The 17,081-nt window shown below is 47.2% G+C and overlaps 1 protein-coding gene across 1 annotated transcript in view; it reads right to left on the bottom strand.

Annotated features, from left to right (window-relative positions):
- The window catches only part of LOC126481746 (atrial natriuretic peptide receptor 1-like), a 398,018-nt gene that overhangs the window by 219,997 nt on the left and 160,940 nt on the right, over positions 1-17,081 (bottom strand). Inside the window, exon 9 of the mRNA XM_050105700.1 lies at positions 2,249-2,378. Within this exon, the coding sequence (XP_049961657.1) occupies positions 2,249-2,378 (130 nt within the window). The remainder of the gene's footprint in view (positions 1-2,248; positions 2,379-17,081) is intronic.

The following is a 17,081-nucleotide window of genomic DNA, read 5'->3' on the forward strand; positions in this document are numbered from 1 at the left end:
CTGCACGATGTTGGGGCGTGAGCGGAAGACGGCCTAACGGTGTGCGGGACCGTAGCCCAGCTTCATGGAGACGGTTGCGAATGGTCCTCGCCGATACCCCAGGAGCAACAGTGTCCCTAATTTGCTGGGAAGTGGCGGTGCGGTCCCCTACGGCACTGCGTAGGATCCTACGGTCTTGGCGTGCATCCGTGCGTCGCTGCGGTCCGGTCCCAGGTCGACGGGCACGTGCACCTTCCGCCGACCACTGGCGACAACATCGATGTACTGTGGAGACCTCACGCCCCACGTGTTGAGCAATTCGGCGGTACGTCCACCCGGCCTCCCGCATGCCCACTATACGCCCTCGCTCAAAGTCCGTCAACTGCACATACGGTTCACGTCCACGCTGTCGCGGCATGCTACCAGTGTTAAAGACTGCGATGGAGCTCCGTATGCCACGGCAAACTGGCTGACACTGACGGCGGCGGTGCGCAAATGCTGCGCAGCTAGCGCCATTCGACGGCCAACACCGCGGTTCCTGGTGTGTCCGCTGTGCCGTGCGTGTGATCATTGCTTGTACAGCCCTCTCGCAGTGTCCGGAGCAAGTATGGTGGGTCTGACACACCGGTGTCAATGTGTTCTTTTTTCCATTTCCAGGAGTGTATTATACTAGAACTGACATGTGATTACATTTTCACGCAATTTGGGTGCATAGATCCTGAGAAATCAGTACCCAGAACAACCACCTCCGGCCGTAATAACGGCCTTGATACGCCTGGGCATTGAGTCAATCAGAGCTTGGATGGCGTGTACAGGCACAGCTGCCCATGCAGCTTCAACACGGTACCACAGTTCATCAAGAGTAATGACTGGCGTACTGTGACGAGCCAGTTGGTCAGACAGCATGGACCAGACGTTTTCAATTGCTGAGATATCTGGAGAATGTGCTGACCAGGGCAGCAGACATTTTCTGTATCCAGAAAGGCCCTACAGGACCTGAAACATGGGGTGGTGCATTACCCTTCTGAAATGTAGGGTTTCGCAGGGATCGAATGAAAGGTAGCTTACCTGAAATGTAATGTCCACTGTTCAAAGTGCCTTCAATGCGAGCAAGAGGTGACCGAGACGTGTAACCAATGGCACCCGATCCGTCACGCTGGGTGATACGCCAGTATGGCGATGACGAATATCCGCTTCCAATGTGCGTTCACCGCGATGTCGCCTAACACGGATGCGACCATCATGATGCTGTAAACAGAACCTGAATTCATTCGAAAAAATGACGTTTTGCCATTCGTGCAGCCAGGTTCGTCGTTGAGTACACCATAGCAGGCGCTCCTGTCTGTGATGCAGCGTCAAGGGTAACCGTAGCCATGGTCTCCGAGCTGATAGTCCATGCTGCTGCAAACGTCGTCGAACTGTTCGTGCAGATGGTTATTGTCTTGCAAACGTCCCTATCTGTTGAGTCAGGGATCGAGACGTGGCTACACGATCCGGTACAGCCACGCGGATAAGATGCCTGTCATCTCGACTGCTAGTGATACAAGGCCGTTGGAATCCAGCACGGCGTTCCGTATTACCCTCCTGAACCCACCAATTCCATATTCTGCCAACAGTCATTGGATCTCGACCAACGCGAGCAGCAATGTCGCGATACGATAAACCGCAGTCGCGATAGGCTACAGTCCGACCTTTATCAAAGTCGGAAACGTGATGGTACGCATTTCTCCTCCTTACACGAGGCATCACAACAACGTTTCACCAGGCAACGCCGGTCAACTGCTGGTTGTGGATGAGAAATCGGTTGGAAACGTTCCTTATGTCGGCACGTTGTAGGTGTCGCCACCGGCGCCAACCTTGTGTGAATGCTCTGAAAAGCTAATCATTTGCATATCACAGCATCTTCTTCCTGTCGATTAAATTTCGCGTCTGTAGCACGTCATCTTCGTGGTGTAGCAATTTTAATGGCCAGTAGTGTAGTAGAGAGGCTGGAGTTTTCTGTATACAGCTATCCTGGTGCAGGTATTTTGTGGTTTTCAAAAATCAGTTCAGGTAAATGCAAGGTGATTCGTGCAATGAAAACACACCTGTAGTGATATATAATCTTTGTATGTGTACATTTGAACCGTTTATTTCCTTTGCATTAAGGTGATTAATTCCGTGTCATTGATGCCAGGATGAATGAAAATATAAAACATGATATTAAAGGTACTACTTGTGAAGCTCAAGATGAAGGTGGACAGACCACGAGTGGCGGTCCATTACTCACCGCCTGGCTGCCGCGCCGCTTCCCGAAGCTGGTGAGGCTACCCCGCGTGCGGCCGTGGGACAGCAGCAGCAGGTCGTGCCACTGGACGCGCCACGTCATGGACGCGATCTCCGCCTCCAGCCGGTAGCGCCTGCCGACCATCACATCACAACAGCGTATGAAAATCTGACGCATGTCAGCAGTACCGACGGGCTAAACTATTAATTACAAATATTAAGTCACATCATTCGAGTTCCAACCAGATTGTAGATTGTACAAAAACATTCTAAAGCTGAACAAGTCAATAAGCCGTTGGTGCACCTCTGGCCCTTATTAAAGCTGTTGTTCGGTTTCGCATTGACTGATAGAGCTGTTGCATATCTCCATGAGGGACAATATCTCGAGCTAGTTTTAGGGCACCGCCAACAGTGCTGTGGACATTCTGAACTGAGGAAAGATCGAGCGACCTTCCTGGCCAATGGGGGGTTTGGTAAGCACGAAGACAAGCAGTAGAAACACCCACAGTGAAAGGGCGGGCATTATCTTGCCGAAACGTAAACTCAGGATGGCTTTCCATGAAGGGCAACAAAACAAGCTGCATAATATTTTAGACGGACCACTGTGTTGCAAATGTGCCACGGATGAGAATCAAGAGCGATATCCTAGACGATCGCTACAGGTTGACGGGCGATATGGCGGGCGACAGTGAAGTCTACGCTGGTCGTCGGACTTATTTCGAAGCGAGACCTATCACTGAAGACCTTTTGTATTTCCATCCTCTTAGCAGGACGTCTCTGGGACGACGGCCGTTTACTGTCGTGACAAAAAATAAAAACAACTGCGGCCGTCCTTATGATTTTATTTTATTTTGTTTTTTCGCTACCAGTTTCGAAGCTTCATTGCGTCATCTTCAGGCTGTTTTGATGCGGTACAGTTTGATACGAACCCATCAGCTGCCAGCATTACTGGATTCGCAGATAACCTGGAACTTCCGTGTCAGCACTCCAACCTGCAGCTGTCAACTGTCTCGTGTCAATTGAGAGTTGATGGAGTCGCCGGCCGTTGTGGCCGAGCGGTTCTAGGCGCTTCAGTCTGGAACCGCGCGACCGCTGCAGTTGCAGGTTCGAATCCTGCCTCGGACATGGATGTGTGTGATGTCCTTAGGTTAGTTAGTTTTAAGTAGTTCTAAGTTCTAGGGGACTGATGACCACATATGTTAAGTCCTATAGTGCTCAGAGCCATTTGAACCATTTGGTTGTAGTGCCGACACGGAAGTTTCAGATTATCTGCGAAACCAGTAATGCTGGCAACTGGTGTGTTACGCATGACGATCGTATCAACCTGTACCGCATCAAAACAGCCTGAAGATGACGCAATGAAGTGTCGTAACTGGTAGCGACAAAATAAAATAAAATCATAAGGACAGGCGTAGGTATTTTTATTTCTTGTCACGATATCACTGAAGAGATTGCCTCTAGTCGATGAGATTCCAGGCCGAAGACGTGTACGGAGACGGCCCAGACAGCGATGGGATACCATCCTGTGTGTCACCTGCCATACATCCCGACAACCACAAGCGATGATCTGGGGTATTATTTCTTTTCACAGCAGAAGCCCTTTGGTCGTCATCCGCGGCACCCTTACAGAACCATGATACGTCGGCGAAGTTCTACGGACTGCTTTGTTGCCCCACATGGCAACATGCTCGCCTCACTTTGTAGCAAGACAATGCCCTCCCGCACAAATCAAAAGTTTCTACTGCTTCTCTTCGTGCTTACCAAACCTTACCTTGATCACCAAGGTCACTGGATCATTTTCCAATTGAGAACTTCTGGAGCATTATGGGCAGCACCCTCGATCGATATGGAGATTTTGACTATTTAACACGCCAATTTGGCAGAATTTGGCACTTTATCCCTCAGGAGGACATTCAACAACTCCGTCAATTAATAAGAAGCCGAATAAATCTTTGCATAATGGTCACAACTATACCAACTCGTTATTGACTTGCTCAATTTGTGTTGCTCCTTCTCTTGAATAAATCATCCAATTTTTCGGAAATTGTAATACGTGTTTGTCAGTACATTACATCACATTACCGATTTTAGTCCCATTCGGATAATTTCTTTGTGATACTTTCAGAAAAAGAGGAGGATACAAAATATAATTTGCTGGTTGAGAGGGTATGTGCTATTATTTTATTCATTGCAAAATCGAGGTAAATTTGCAAAGAACTTGCCAGTAGGAGCCCATTAAACAGTATAATTTTGCACCCCCCTGGCCTAGATGCATGATATTATTGAGCTGAGAAAAGAGTCGCAAAGACGCGGTATTCTCGCCTCAGACAAGCTGGCTCACAATTGTTGCAATTGGCTCTTTATTCCTCGATATTGGCACTGGCACGGAATGAATATCCGAGATTGTCCCATACTGTTCTGTTGGGGTTGATCTGGGGATCTTGCTAGCCATGGGAGTACCTCAACACCCCTCAGACAGTTGACATAGGCACACGTTATCTGTGGGCGAGTATTGTCCCGCGGAAAAATTGTACCGTGATACTGTTGCATGTCCGTGACTTTTTGCTGTGCCATCAGTATCCTCAATCGTTACCGGCAGTGACGTGAAGTGATGCTAGGAGTATCATTTCCGTACCCCTCAAAACACTGGAAAATAGGGATCTCTTCCCATGTCACCACCATAGTCATCAAAGACGGTCATCTCGAGTTGTGAGTAACGGAGATTCATCGCTGAACTCAGTGTAACACCATTCGTGAGCAGTCCATGATTAAAAATCACGGTATCACTCCAAATTCAGCTATTTGACTCGTGGTGTTGATGACAGCCTATGTGTGGGTAGATACTGCTCTTGTCCAGGTGCTATTAGTCTGTAAAAAAGTGTGTGGAATGACACAGGATGTTGCAAGGAGTGAGATGCTAGTCCTCGAATGCCAGGCGCAGATTTGAAGGTGATACGATGTGCTATGTGTACAACGTAGCGATCCTCACTTTGGCTGGTCACATGTAGTTGATTGGAAACTTGACAATCGGTATTCCCATCCTCATCTTCGCGTGCTGTCCAACATCGGACCACTGTCACATCCAAATGCACCACAAGTCTGGATACTGTACAATTCGACCAGATGGCCAAACGGAGATCCACAACGAGGTCCATTTCAAACTCTCCCACATACTGATAGCGTTGACTCACAGGAGTACACGGCATCTCCGATTTCTTCACACTGATCACTCAGCGCCTGATGTTGTTCGCTCCCCAAGTATATCTGTCAGAAGTGCTAAAAGCACTAGACATGAACAACACCAATGACGTCTGGTGGCCATTCTACACTGTAGAACCCAAGAAACTGGTACACATGCCTAATATCGAACACACAGAATTGCTGTAACACGACATGACATTGACTCGACTAATGTCTGAAGTACTGCTGGAGGGAATTGACACCATGAATCTTGCAGCGCTGTCTATAAAGCCGTAAGAGGACGAGGGTGTGGAGATCTCTTCTGAAAAGCATGTTGCAAGCCATCCCATATATGCTCAATACTAATTATGTCTGGGGACTTTGGTGGCCAACAGAACTCTTTAAACTAAGAAGAGTGTTCCTGGAGCCACTCTTTAGCAATCCTGGACGTGTGGGGTACCCCATTATCCTGCTGGAATTGCCCAAGTCCGTCGGAATGCACAATGGACATGAATGGATGGAGGTGATCAGACAGGATGCGTACGTACTTGTCACCTGCCCGAGTGACAGAAGTGCAACCCTTCCGCAAATTGTTGCAGATTTCAATGCTAGGCCATCAGCAAGAGTCAGCATGTTAACCAGTCAATGACATATCAACAATATAGGCTTTCGGAGCTAAAGGCCCACTCATGTAACGTTGGTGAGTGCACGGCGCAAAGTTTTATGCCTCGCCTGGACCCATCAACATGGACTGTTGATGACTAGAAACATTTTGCCCTGTAGGACGAGTCTCGTGGAGCGGATGGATGTGTATGGGTATGGAGACAACCTCATGAATCCATTCACCCTGCGTCAGCACTGCACTGTTCAAGGTGGTGAAGGCTCTGTAATGGTGTGTGGCGTGTGCAGTTGGAAAGATATGGGACCCCTCATACGTCTAGATTCTGACAGGTGGCACGTACGTAAGCGTCCTGTTTGATCACTTGCATCCATTCATGTCCATTTTGCATTCCATCGGATTTGGCCAATTTCAGCAGGACAATGTGACACTCTACAAGTCCAGAATTGCTGCAGAGTGGCTCCAGGAACACTCTTCTGATTTTAAACACTGCCGCTGGCCACCAAAATCCCCATACACGAACTTTATTGAGGATATCTGGGATGCCTCGCAACGTGCTGTTCATAAGGGATCTCCATCCGTCGCACTCTTACGGATTTATGGGCAGCCCTGCAGGATTCATGGTGTCAATTTCCTCCAGCACTACTTCAGACATTAGTCGTGTTCATGCCACGTCATGTTGCGACACTTCTGCGTGCTCGCCGGCTCCCTACACGATATTCGGCTGGTGTGCTAGTTTCTTCGGCTCTTCAATGTAAATCGTAAGGTGTCCACGCGTTCGGTAGGTAATCAGTCCTGGAAGTTACCTGAAGTCTCTGTTGTTCTGTTGTGGATAAGGAACAGCGGCTGAGCAAAGATTTACCAATGAAAATCACCAAAACAGCGGTATTTTTTGAAAACGAAAGTTTTTATTTAATTAATGTTGTTAGGCTTATTTGAACTTAAAAACCTGAATATCTACATCTAGTGTTTTTTATAAAACTCAAAATGGTGATTTCGTTAATTTGGTGGTTGTAGGTTAATCGCTTTATTGATTGTACTTAGTTTAAGACAAGGCAGTTTAATTGATGATGTTTTATTTTTGATAGTTTTTGGTCTTAAGAATTCTCGCGGGTGTTCACCCTGTTTATTTTGTATAAAACTGTTAATGCATAAATAGTAGTGAATGTTATATTGCGGACAGTTACCGCGGGCCGAATATACGTCAAGTGCTAGTGATCGTGGCAGACTCTTGGCTATGTGTATCTTATGTCCTGTTGTAAACGTACTTGGTGTCTCTTTGGCACGATGTGGTATTCTGTTGTAAGAGTTCCGGCAACTATTAGTGTTCCTTATTTGATTGATGCAGAGCTGGGCTGAGCAAATGAAATTTTTATTGCTTTTAGGGAATGACTTTTTTTCTTGGCCTGGTAATTTGCACTCCCACCTCCTCGCTCCCTACCGTTCAGAGAGTTCGTAGCGTAAAGCATCAGTTTCCGCTCCGCAGTGTTTCATGAAGTAAGGACACGTGCCTCTGCTAAAGGCGATCCGTTCGTCCGGTAGGGACATTAAGCTCGGCTTTCTCCTTGGTGGTTTTAAGGAAGCGTACGCCAAGTGGCGGTTTCAACCTCTGCCTTCTTTTATCATCATCATAGAACACAAACGTAATAACGCTCTGCACGCGCAACAATCATACTTGCCTATACGCCACAAATAGACACAAATAAAACTCTATCTCATGTTCGATTTCATGGGAATGACTGTGCCCGTCGACCACTAATGTAATCCAGGTCAGAAAGGGCGTCAACATCGGTCCTGTTGTCATCTCTTTTTATTGCATCGCAGGTCTAGACTTCAGCTGAGAATTATAATATCTCTTCCTCAAGTTAATTACAATAATGTACTAATTCTCTCTAGAACGTAAGTGTTCAAAATTCAAATGTGGGTGAAATCTTGTGGAACTTAACTGTTAAGGTCATCAGTCCCTAAGCTTACACACTAATTAACCTAAATTATCCTAAGGACAAACATACACACCCATGCCCGAGGGAGGCCTCGAACCTCCGCCGGGACCAGTCGCACAGTCCATGACTGCAGAGCCTCAGACCGCTCGGCTACTCCCGCGCGGCAATGTGTGTGTAATGGGCGATTGTGGAGATAAAGAAAATGAAAAAAACTAGAACGTTATGAATGTTTGTTAAGTTAATTGCAAGAATTTTCCTAACAAAAAAACTTGAACATTCTCTGGAAGTAATAATAATAATTATTATTATTATCATTTTTGTATTTTCAGCAATAGAGATTCGCTGGAGGAAGAATTCTTCTTCTGAATCTCGGCGATGTCGGTCCCGGGACTCCACAGCTGCGCCGATCGCAGATTTAGTGTTGATGGCTCTGCACAAGCTCAAAGAAGAACAGGACGAGAATGAAAATTACAGCAGATCCTTAATCGTTGTAGGGAGAATAAATCCACGTCGGCGCTATTAAACGTTACTTTCGAGAAAACACGGCAAAGTATCTCGTCGCTGGTTTTGATCCATGTTGTTATAAATTCGATGCAGGCTCTTGAAATTAATTTCGCCACTGGATGTAAATCATGCTGGTAAAACTTAAACATATATAATGTCCAATGCGAAGTTTCGGGTTATTAAAAAAATCAGTTATCTTTTCCTACTGTGTTGTCTTCGACGATGATTATATTCGCTGTTTACCTATCAAGATGAGCTCTTTCGAATTACATTGCTTTCTAACCCACCAAACATTAAAGTCACAATTCTGAAGGCAACGGCGGACTATCCCTTTTCGTACAATAATGTATATCTCTCTCTACCTCCCTAGGAAGAGTACATAAACAAAAATTAGAAATTGCATCCAAGTTGGCAAACACGGGCAAAGATACAATGTAAAATAGTCTCTTTTTGGCGTAATTGCTGCCACTCGCAGCCACTATATCTTTGAGTGTAAATATTACATCGTAGGTTTCAACAGAGTGATTTTACGGTTATAACCATGTTATGACCATGTTATGAAAATGGTTCAAATGGCTCTGAGAACTATGGGACTTGGCATCTGTGGTTATCAGTCCCCAAGAACTTAGAACTACTTAAACCTAACTAGTGTAAGGTCGTCACACACATCCATGCCCGAGGCAGGATTCGAAACTGCGACCGTAGCTGTCGCGCGGTTCCAGACTGAAGTGCCTAGAACCGCTCGGCCAACGACGTTATCAATCAGCACTTTCGCACTGGCGTGTAAAGGGAGAGAGAGTAATGAAATATCAAAATTCCTTGATGTGATGTTACGGACTGCAGCTACTATCAGTGCGTTATGTTGTAATTAGTAGTGTAGACTGTATAAGCATTAGTCCAACTAACGCTGGACTACTGCGGTGCATTCCTGAGTTAGACTGAAATATGAGTCGTTATAATTAGGTTCGGTCAACATATACACTGATAGTAGGTGCACTCTCATCTGAAGTCTAGATTTGCAATGCAGTAAAAATTGATGAAATCACGACCATGCTGACCTTCTTTCTGTCGTACAAAAGTCTTACATATGCGTAAAGAAAGAGACCACTGTGTGCGGCGGAAGAAAATCATTTGCTGCTAGACGTCTCAACCTGCACCTTGAGATCTTCCAGCCAACAAAACCACACAACTCGACTCTACCTGACGCCATGAATTCTCTCGGACATGTTCGAAAAGACAGTCACTATGTAAGCGTAGGCTTCCGCGGCCGTTGTCTTCTTCAATAAAATTCTTCAGGGTATCAGACCGCATCGTCATAATTTAAAATGCGCCAACGTTAACGTAAGGCCCTGATGAAGGCTAGCTGCAACGCTGGCCGAAACGTTGGCGCATTTTAAATTATGACGATGCGGTCTGATACCCTGAAGAATTTTATTGAAGACAGTCACTATGCATTCGTATAACTGATACGCCTAGCTGAGCGATGGATCCACCTTCATCAGTGTGGGGTCCTGCCCACTCGTCTCGTACAGACTGCCTTACGGATATTGCGTTCTCGGAATGCTATACAACAATTCAAGAAAATTTCATTAGTAGTTTTATTTCAACAAAGCAGATTCACAATACTTATCTTGTACTGACAACAAGCGTCGCAAGCGATGGGCGTCATGCCAAGAATAATGTTCTTCACTATAGACGATGTTCATGCAAGTTTGACACACAGTTTGTGGATCAGTGATAACAGCTGTCGCAGCGTTCTCTGCTAGGCCTGTCCGTATACTGTCCTGATGCTGAGCGGCCGAGGTAGTCAGGAGCATCCCTTATATTCTCCTCTTGTAGAGGCCGCCCTTGTCGTGGTGCGGTTCTTATCAACACACCATTTGCCGACGTCGTTTCACCTCCTTCTCTTCTCTTGCGTTCTTCATCTTCTCTCGGTGGGAAAGTGAATCGGCCGTGAGGCGTGCCGTGGTAGTCCGTCCATCTGCGATAACGCTATGTACCGGATGGAGCATTCATTATTGCACCAGCCTAGTAAGCAGGAGATCCCGGGTTTGATTCCCGGTCCGGTACACATTATCGCTCGTCGCCGCTGATTCCCCATAATGTCCTGCTGCAACTGACAGCAACGATCACCATCAATTTACATAGTTGTTACCTGCTGGTCCTATGCAGGAGTACCAAGTACCAGTCGCAGACGAACCACGGAAAATGGTCTCTTGAAAGGTGCCGCTACTAACATAAACCATAACACGCCCTGAAATGATAAATGATTGTCTTCACCGTCAGCTGAGAAAAACGACAGAGGACATCTGTGTGCCATGTGGCCCTGATCTGCACGAAGTTTAACAACCCGGCCACTTACATCGACATCTATATCGACATCTACATGGTTACTCTGCAATTCACACTGAAGTGCCTTCCAGAGGGTTCATCGAACCGTGTTCATACTACTTCTCTACCATTCCACTCCCGAATGGCGCGTGGGTAAAAGAAACACCAAAATCTTTCTAGGTCTGATTTCTCTTATTTTATTATGATGATAATTCTCTCTACGTAGGTGGGCTTCAACAAAATATTTTCGCATTCGGAAGAGAAAGTTGGTGATTGAAATTTCGTAAATAGATCTCGCAACAAAGAAAACCGCCTTTGTTTCAGTGACTGCCAGCCCAACTCGCGTATCATTTCAGTGACTCTCTCACCACTACTGCGCGATAACGCGAAACGAGCTACCCTTCTTTGCACTTTTTCGATGTCCTTCGTAAATCGTACCTGGTAAGGATCCATCACCGCGCAGCAATATTCCAGCAGAGGACGGACGAGTGTAATCTAGGCTGTCTCTTTAGTGGATTTGCGCATCTTCTAAGTGTTCTGCCAACAAAGTGCAGTCTTTGTTTCGCCTTCCCCACAACACTGTCTATGTGGACTTTACAATTTAAGTTGCTCGTAATTCTAATTCCTTGGTATTTAGTCGAACTGACAGCCCTTAGATTTGTGCGATTTATCGTGTACCCAAAATTTATCTGATTTCTTTTAGTACCCATGTGGACGACTTCGCACTTTTCTTTGTTTAGTGCCAATTGCCACTCTTCGCACCATACAGAAATTCTCTCTAGATCATTTTGTAATTGGAATTGATCGTCTGAAGATTTTACTAGACGGTAAATTACAGTGTCATCTGAAACAATCTATGGGGGCTGCTCAGATTATCACCTAGATCATTTATGTAAATCAGGAACGGCAGAGGGCCCATGATATTACCATGCGGAACGCCAGATATCACTTCTGTTCTACTCGACGATTTACTGTCTATCACTACGAACTGTGCCCTCTCTGAGAGAAAATCACGAATCCAGTCACACAACTGAGACGATACTCAATATGCGCGAAATTTAATTAATAGCCGCTGGTGAGGAACACTATCAAAAGCCTTCTGTGAGTGGCGCTGTCTGTCAGTGTGACTCTCCAATGGCTGCAGTTTAGCGACCTGGCGCATGCAGCGGCCGGGGCGTAAGGTCTTTCCTTTCGCAAAGCGGAACTGTCGAGTAGCATGGGCCCTCTCTTGCGGCTGCGGTGTACTTTTCCTCCTCGTTGTATTGCCGAGATGGGTTGAGATGTATTTAGGTGTTGACGCAGCAGACAGTGCATCGCGCTATTATGGGTGATATAGCGGAGTTGTGTTCTGTTTCGTTCTCTACTAAGTAGCTGAAGTTTTTAACCTACTTTTATCGAATGTTGGTAGCATTGTGTTGCACTCTTACTTTCTGCGAGTTGTTTCAAGATTTTGTTTTGTAGGGACGAGCAAAGAGATGTCTCAGTGCTTTCGCGATCAGTGTAGTGTGTCCTTGTGTTCGTAGTCAATCGTAACTCACGTGGTCTTTAATGCACTGGCATTGCTGTGAACGGTTTAGCAAAGGGCGTGTGATTAGTTATTACGAATACGTGTTGTGTGTGTCTTGGACGCGAGCCACTGGTACTGATAGCTTTTGACATTTGTCGGCCTCACGTTTTCCACAAGAGAACGTGTGTGATGCCGGAGGCTCTAGACACCACGACTAGTGAAAGCGGTTTGATCGTTTTGGGAGGCATCCAGCGTGATGTGACGATTCTAATCGGTCTCTTATATTTGTCATCCGTGTGAAACGAATTCAAAAGGCTCCGAGCACTATGGGACTTACCATCCGAGGTCATCAGTCTCCTAGAACTTAGAACCACTTAAACCTAACTAGCCTAAGGACATCACACACATCCATGTCCGAGGCAGGATTCGAACCTGCGACCGTAGCAGTCGCGCGGTTCCGGACTGAAGAGCCTAGAACCGCTCGGGCACCGCGGCCGGCGTGTGAAACGACTAAGGTTCAGTCCGCGAAGGCATATTGCTAATGTTTGGTATTGTCAGCTATACATTGAGGTTGGCTTGTGAAGTCTGATATCCTGTGTTTGGTTTCTTTAACAGTGATTGCATCGTATAGCGAGTTACACCATGTGTAACGAAACCCACACAGGGATGCTACGAGGGATGCTTTGGAAGCGAGAGTATTTTTCGAATTTTCTTCTCCGCTGTCAAAATGGTTGGTTATTGGCTTATGAAATGTGTAAGTAATCGTTAGCTGCGGTCATGTTCCATCAACACCAGGCTATGATTTACAGGATGATTCAAAAAGAATTCCACAACCTTAGGAATTTAAAACTCTGCAACGACAAAAGGCAGAGCTAAGCACTATCTGTCGGCGAATTAAGGGAGCTATAAAGTTTCATTTAGTTCTACATTTGTTCGCTTGAGGCGCTGTTGACTAGGCGTCAGGGTCAGTTGATGCTAAGATGGCGACCGCTCAACAGAAAGCTTTTTGTGTTATTGAGTACGGCAGAAGTGAATCGACGACAGTTGTTCAGCGTGCATTTCGAACGAAGTATGGTGTTAAACCTCCTGATAGGTGGTGAATTAAACGTTGGTATAAACAGTTTACAGAGAATGGGTGACAGAGCACTTCATCACTGGCCTCCAAGAAGCCCTGATCTTACCCCCTGCGATTTTTTCTTATGGGGGTATGTTAAGGATATTTTCGGCCACCTCTCCCAGCCACCATTGATGATTTGAAACGAGAAATAACAGCAGCTATCCAAACTGTTACGCCTGATATGCTACAGAGAGTGTGGAACGAGTTGGAGTATCGGGTTGATATTGCTCGAGTGTCTGGAGGGGGCCATATTGAACATCTCTGAACTTGTTTTTGAGTGAAAAAAAAACCTTTTTAAATACTCTTTGTAATGATGTATAACAGAAGGTTATATTATGTTTCTTTCATTAAATACACATTTTTAAAGTTGTGGTATTCTTTTTGAATCACCCTGTATTTTCTGCGGCAGGCACCGACAAGGTGTGGCCACATAGGGATTCTGGGGATTCTGTGGTTTCTCAATAGCGTATGTGTTCCTCGTCTATCACGTAACACATGTTCGAGTATCGGTTATACCTCCATAGTGGCCGGCCGGTGTGGCCGTGCGGTTCTAGTCGCTTCAGTCTGGAACCGCGTGACCGCTACGGTCGCAGGTTCTAATCCTGCCTCGGGCATGGATGTGTGTGATATCCTTAGGTTAGTTAGGGTTAAGTATTTCTAAGTTCTAGGGGACTAATGACCACAGATGTTAAGTCCCATAGTGCTCAGAGCCATATACCTCCATAGTGTTGTAGATTGTTAGGCACTGACGTGCCGTGTGTGTGTTTTGGTAGTCCAACTTTGAGAGCTTGCTTCTGGCGGCAGGAATCGACAAGCTGATGCCAGCATTGGTATGTACACTCCTGGAAATTGAAATAATAACACCGTGGAATTCATTGTCCCAGGAAGGGGAAACTTTATTGACACATTCCTGGGGTCCGATACATCACATGATCACACTGACAGAACCACAGGCACATAGACACAGGCAACAGAGCATGCACAATGTCGGCACTAGTACAGTGTATATCCACCTTTCGCAGCAATGCAGGCTGCTATTCTCCCATGGAGACGATCGTAGAGATGCTGGATGTAGTGCTGTGGAACGGCTTGCCATGCCATTTCCACCTGGCGCCTCAGTTGGACCAGCGTTCGTGCTGGACATGCAGACCGCGTGAGACGACGCTTCATCCAGTCCCAAACATGCTCAATGGGGGACAGATCCGGAGATTTTGCTGGCCAGGGTAGTTGACTTACACCTTCTAGAGCACGTTGGGTGGCACGGGATACATGCGGACGTGCATTGTCCTGTTGGAACAGCAAGTTCCCTTGCCGGTCTAGGAATGGTAGAACGATGGGTTCGATGACGGTTTGGATGTACCGTGCACTATTCAGTGTCCCCTCGACGATCACCAGTGGTGTACGGCCAGTGTAGGAGATCGCTCCCCACACCATGATGCCGGGTGTTGGCCCTGTGTGCCTCGGTTGCATGCAGTCCTGATTGTGGCGCTCACCTGCACGGCGCCAAACACGCATACGACCATCATTGGCACAAAGGCAGAAGCGATTCTCATCGCTGAAGACGACACGTCTCCATTCGTCCCTCCATTCACGCCTGTCGCGACACCACTGGAGGCGGGCTGCACGATGTTGGGGCGTGAGCGGAAGACGGCCTAACGGTGTGCGGGACCGTAGCCCAGCTTCATGGAGACGGTTGCGAATGGTCCTCGCCGATACCCCAGGAGCAACAGTGTCCCTAATTTGCTGGGTAGTGGCGGTGCGGTCCCCTACGGCACTGCGTAGGATCCTACGGTCTTGGCGTGCATCCGTGCGTCGCTGCGGTCCGGTCCCAGGTCGACGGGCCCGTGCACCTTCCGCCGACCACTGGCGACAACATCGATGTACTGTGGAGACCTCACGCCCCACGTGTTGAGCAATTCGGCGGTACGTCTACCCGGCCTCCCGCATGCCCACTATACGCCCTCGCTCAAAGTCCGTCAACTGCACATACGGTTCACGTCCACGCTGTCGCGGCATGCTACCAGTGTTAAAGACTGCGATGGAGATCGTATGCCACGGCAAACTGGCTGACACTGACGGCGGCGGTGCACAAATGCTGCGCAGCTAGCGCCATTCGACGGCCAACACCGCGGTTCCTGGTGTGTCCGCTGTGCCGTGCGTGTGATCATTGCTTGTACAGCCCTCTCGCAGTGTCCGGAGCAAGTATGGTGGGTCTGACACACCGGTGTCAATGTGTTCTTTTTTCCATTTCCAGGAGTGTAGTAACTTTTCTTGTTGTGTGTGATACCGATATATCTTGTACCACGTGCTCGGGAATCGGTTATACGACGGTTGACCAGAAAGTAATGCACCGAATTTTTTTGTTCAACAATTCTTTTATGAACATAATGAGAATTACACATACGAAAAAAATGGTGTTTTATCTACACATTCTATTTTTCCACGTAATCTCCATTCCGTTCTATGGCTTCCTCCAGCTTGAAACAAGGGCGTGTATGCCCTGTCGGTGCCAATCCTTGTCCTGGTGCCGGAGCCAGTGCTTCACTGTTTGTATAACCTCCTCATCGTCCACGAAATGTCTACCATGAATGTCATCATTTAATGGCCCAAACATGTGGAAGTCCGAAGGGTCTAGGTCAGGGCAGTAGGGTGTATGGGGTAACACTGTGCAACCCTGTTTTGCGATGTGTTCATCAGTCACGGATTGTGTGGGGCAGAGCGTTATCGTGCAGTAAAAAATCTCCTGGGTTGCTGAGGAGCCGAAGTCGCCAGAAGCGCGTCTTGAGTTTTGTTAATGAGTTCACATGTGCTTCTGATTTAATGGTATGGCCTCTTGGCATCACGTCAGTGAGAGCCACCCCTTCACAGTCCCGGAACACGGTGATCATGACCTTACCGCCGGAAGCAGTTGCTTTGAATTCTTTCTTCTGTTGGGAGTTGGAATGGCGCCATTTCATCGACTGTCGGTTTGTTTCGGGCTCAAAGTGGTGAACCCAGGATTAATCAGCTGTCATAGTCAGGGGAAAGAAGACCGCCTCTTCAGCCTCAAATCGTTGCAACAAATGAAGACAAATGTTTTTCCTGTGTGATTTGTGGTCCACCATTAGACACCGCGGGACCCATCTGACACACACTTTTGAACATCCAAGAGTGTGGATAATTGCATCCACATTTCCTTTGCTCATTGACAGATGCAGCGCCAGCTGCAGAGTAGTAATGCTTTTGTCCTCGCGAATGGCAGCATCAGATCGCTGCTACATGTCAGGTGTGACAGCCGTGGATGGTCTCCCCGACTGCTGCAAATCGTGGAGCTGAGCCGAACCATCTTCTGATGGTCTCACCCTCCGTGACCAGCGACTAACTGTACTTCTGTCGAGTCCGCAGCACTTGGTCTAGTGGCTAGCGTTGCTGACTCTGGATCGTGGGATCCCTGGTTCGATTCCCGGCCGGGTTGGGGATTTTCTCTGCCCGGGGACGGGGTGTTTGTGTTATCCTCATCATTTCATCATCATCATCATTCGAGACAGTGGCTAGATTGGACTTCGTAAAAATTGCGACTTTGTACGGGCGCTGTGGACCGCGCACTTGAGCGCCCCACAAACCAAACATCTTCATCGTCATCACTTTTGTCGACAG

The sequence above is a fragment of the Schistocerca serialis genome, chromosome 5 (assembly GCF_023864345.2).
Source record: "Schistocerca serialis cubense isolate TAMUIC-IGC-003099 chromosome 5, iqSchSeri2.2, whole genome shotgun sequence".
NCBI classification, from domain to species: Eukaryota; Metazoa; Arthropoda; class Insecta; order Orthoptera; family Acrididae; genus Schistocerca; species Schistocerca serialis.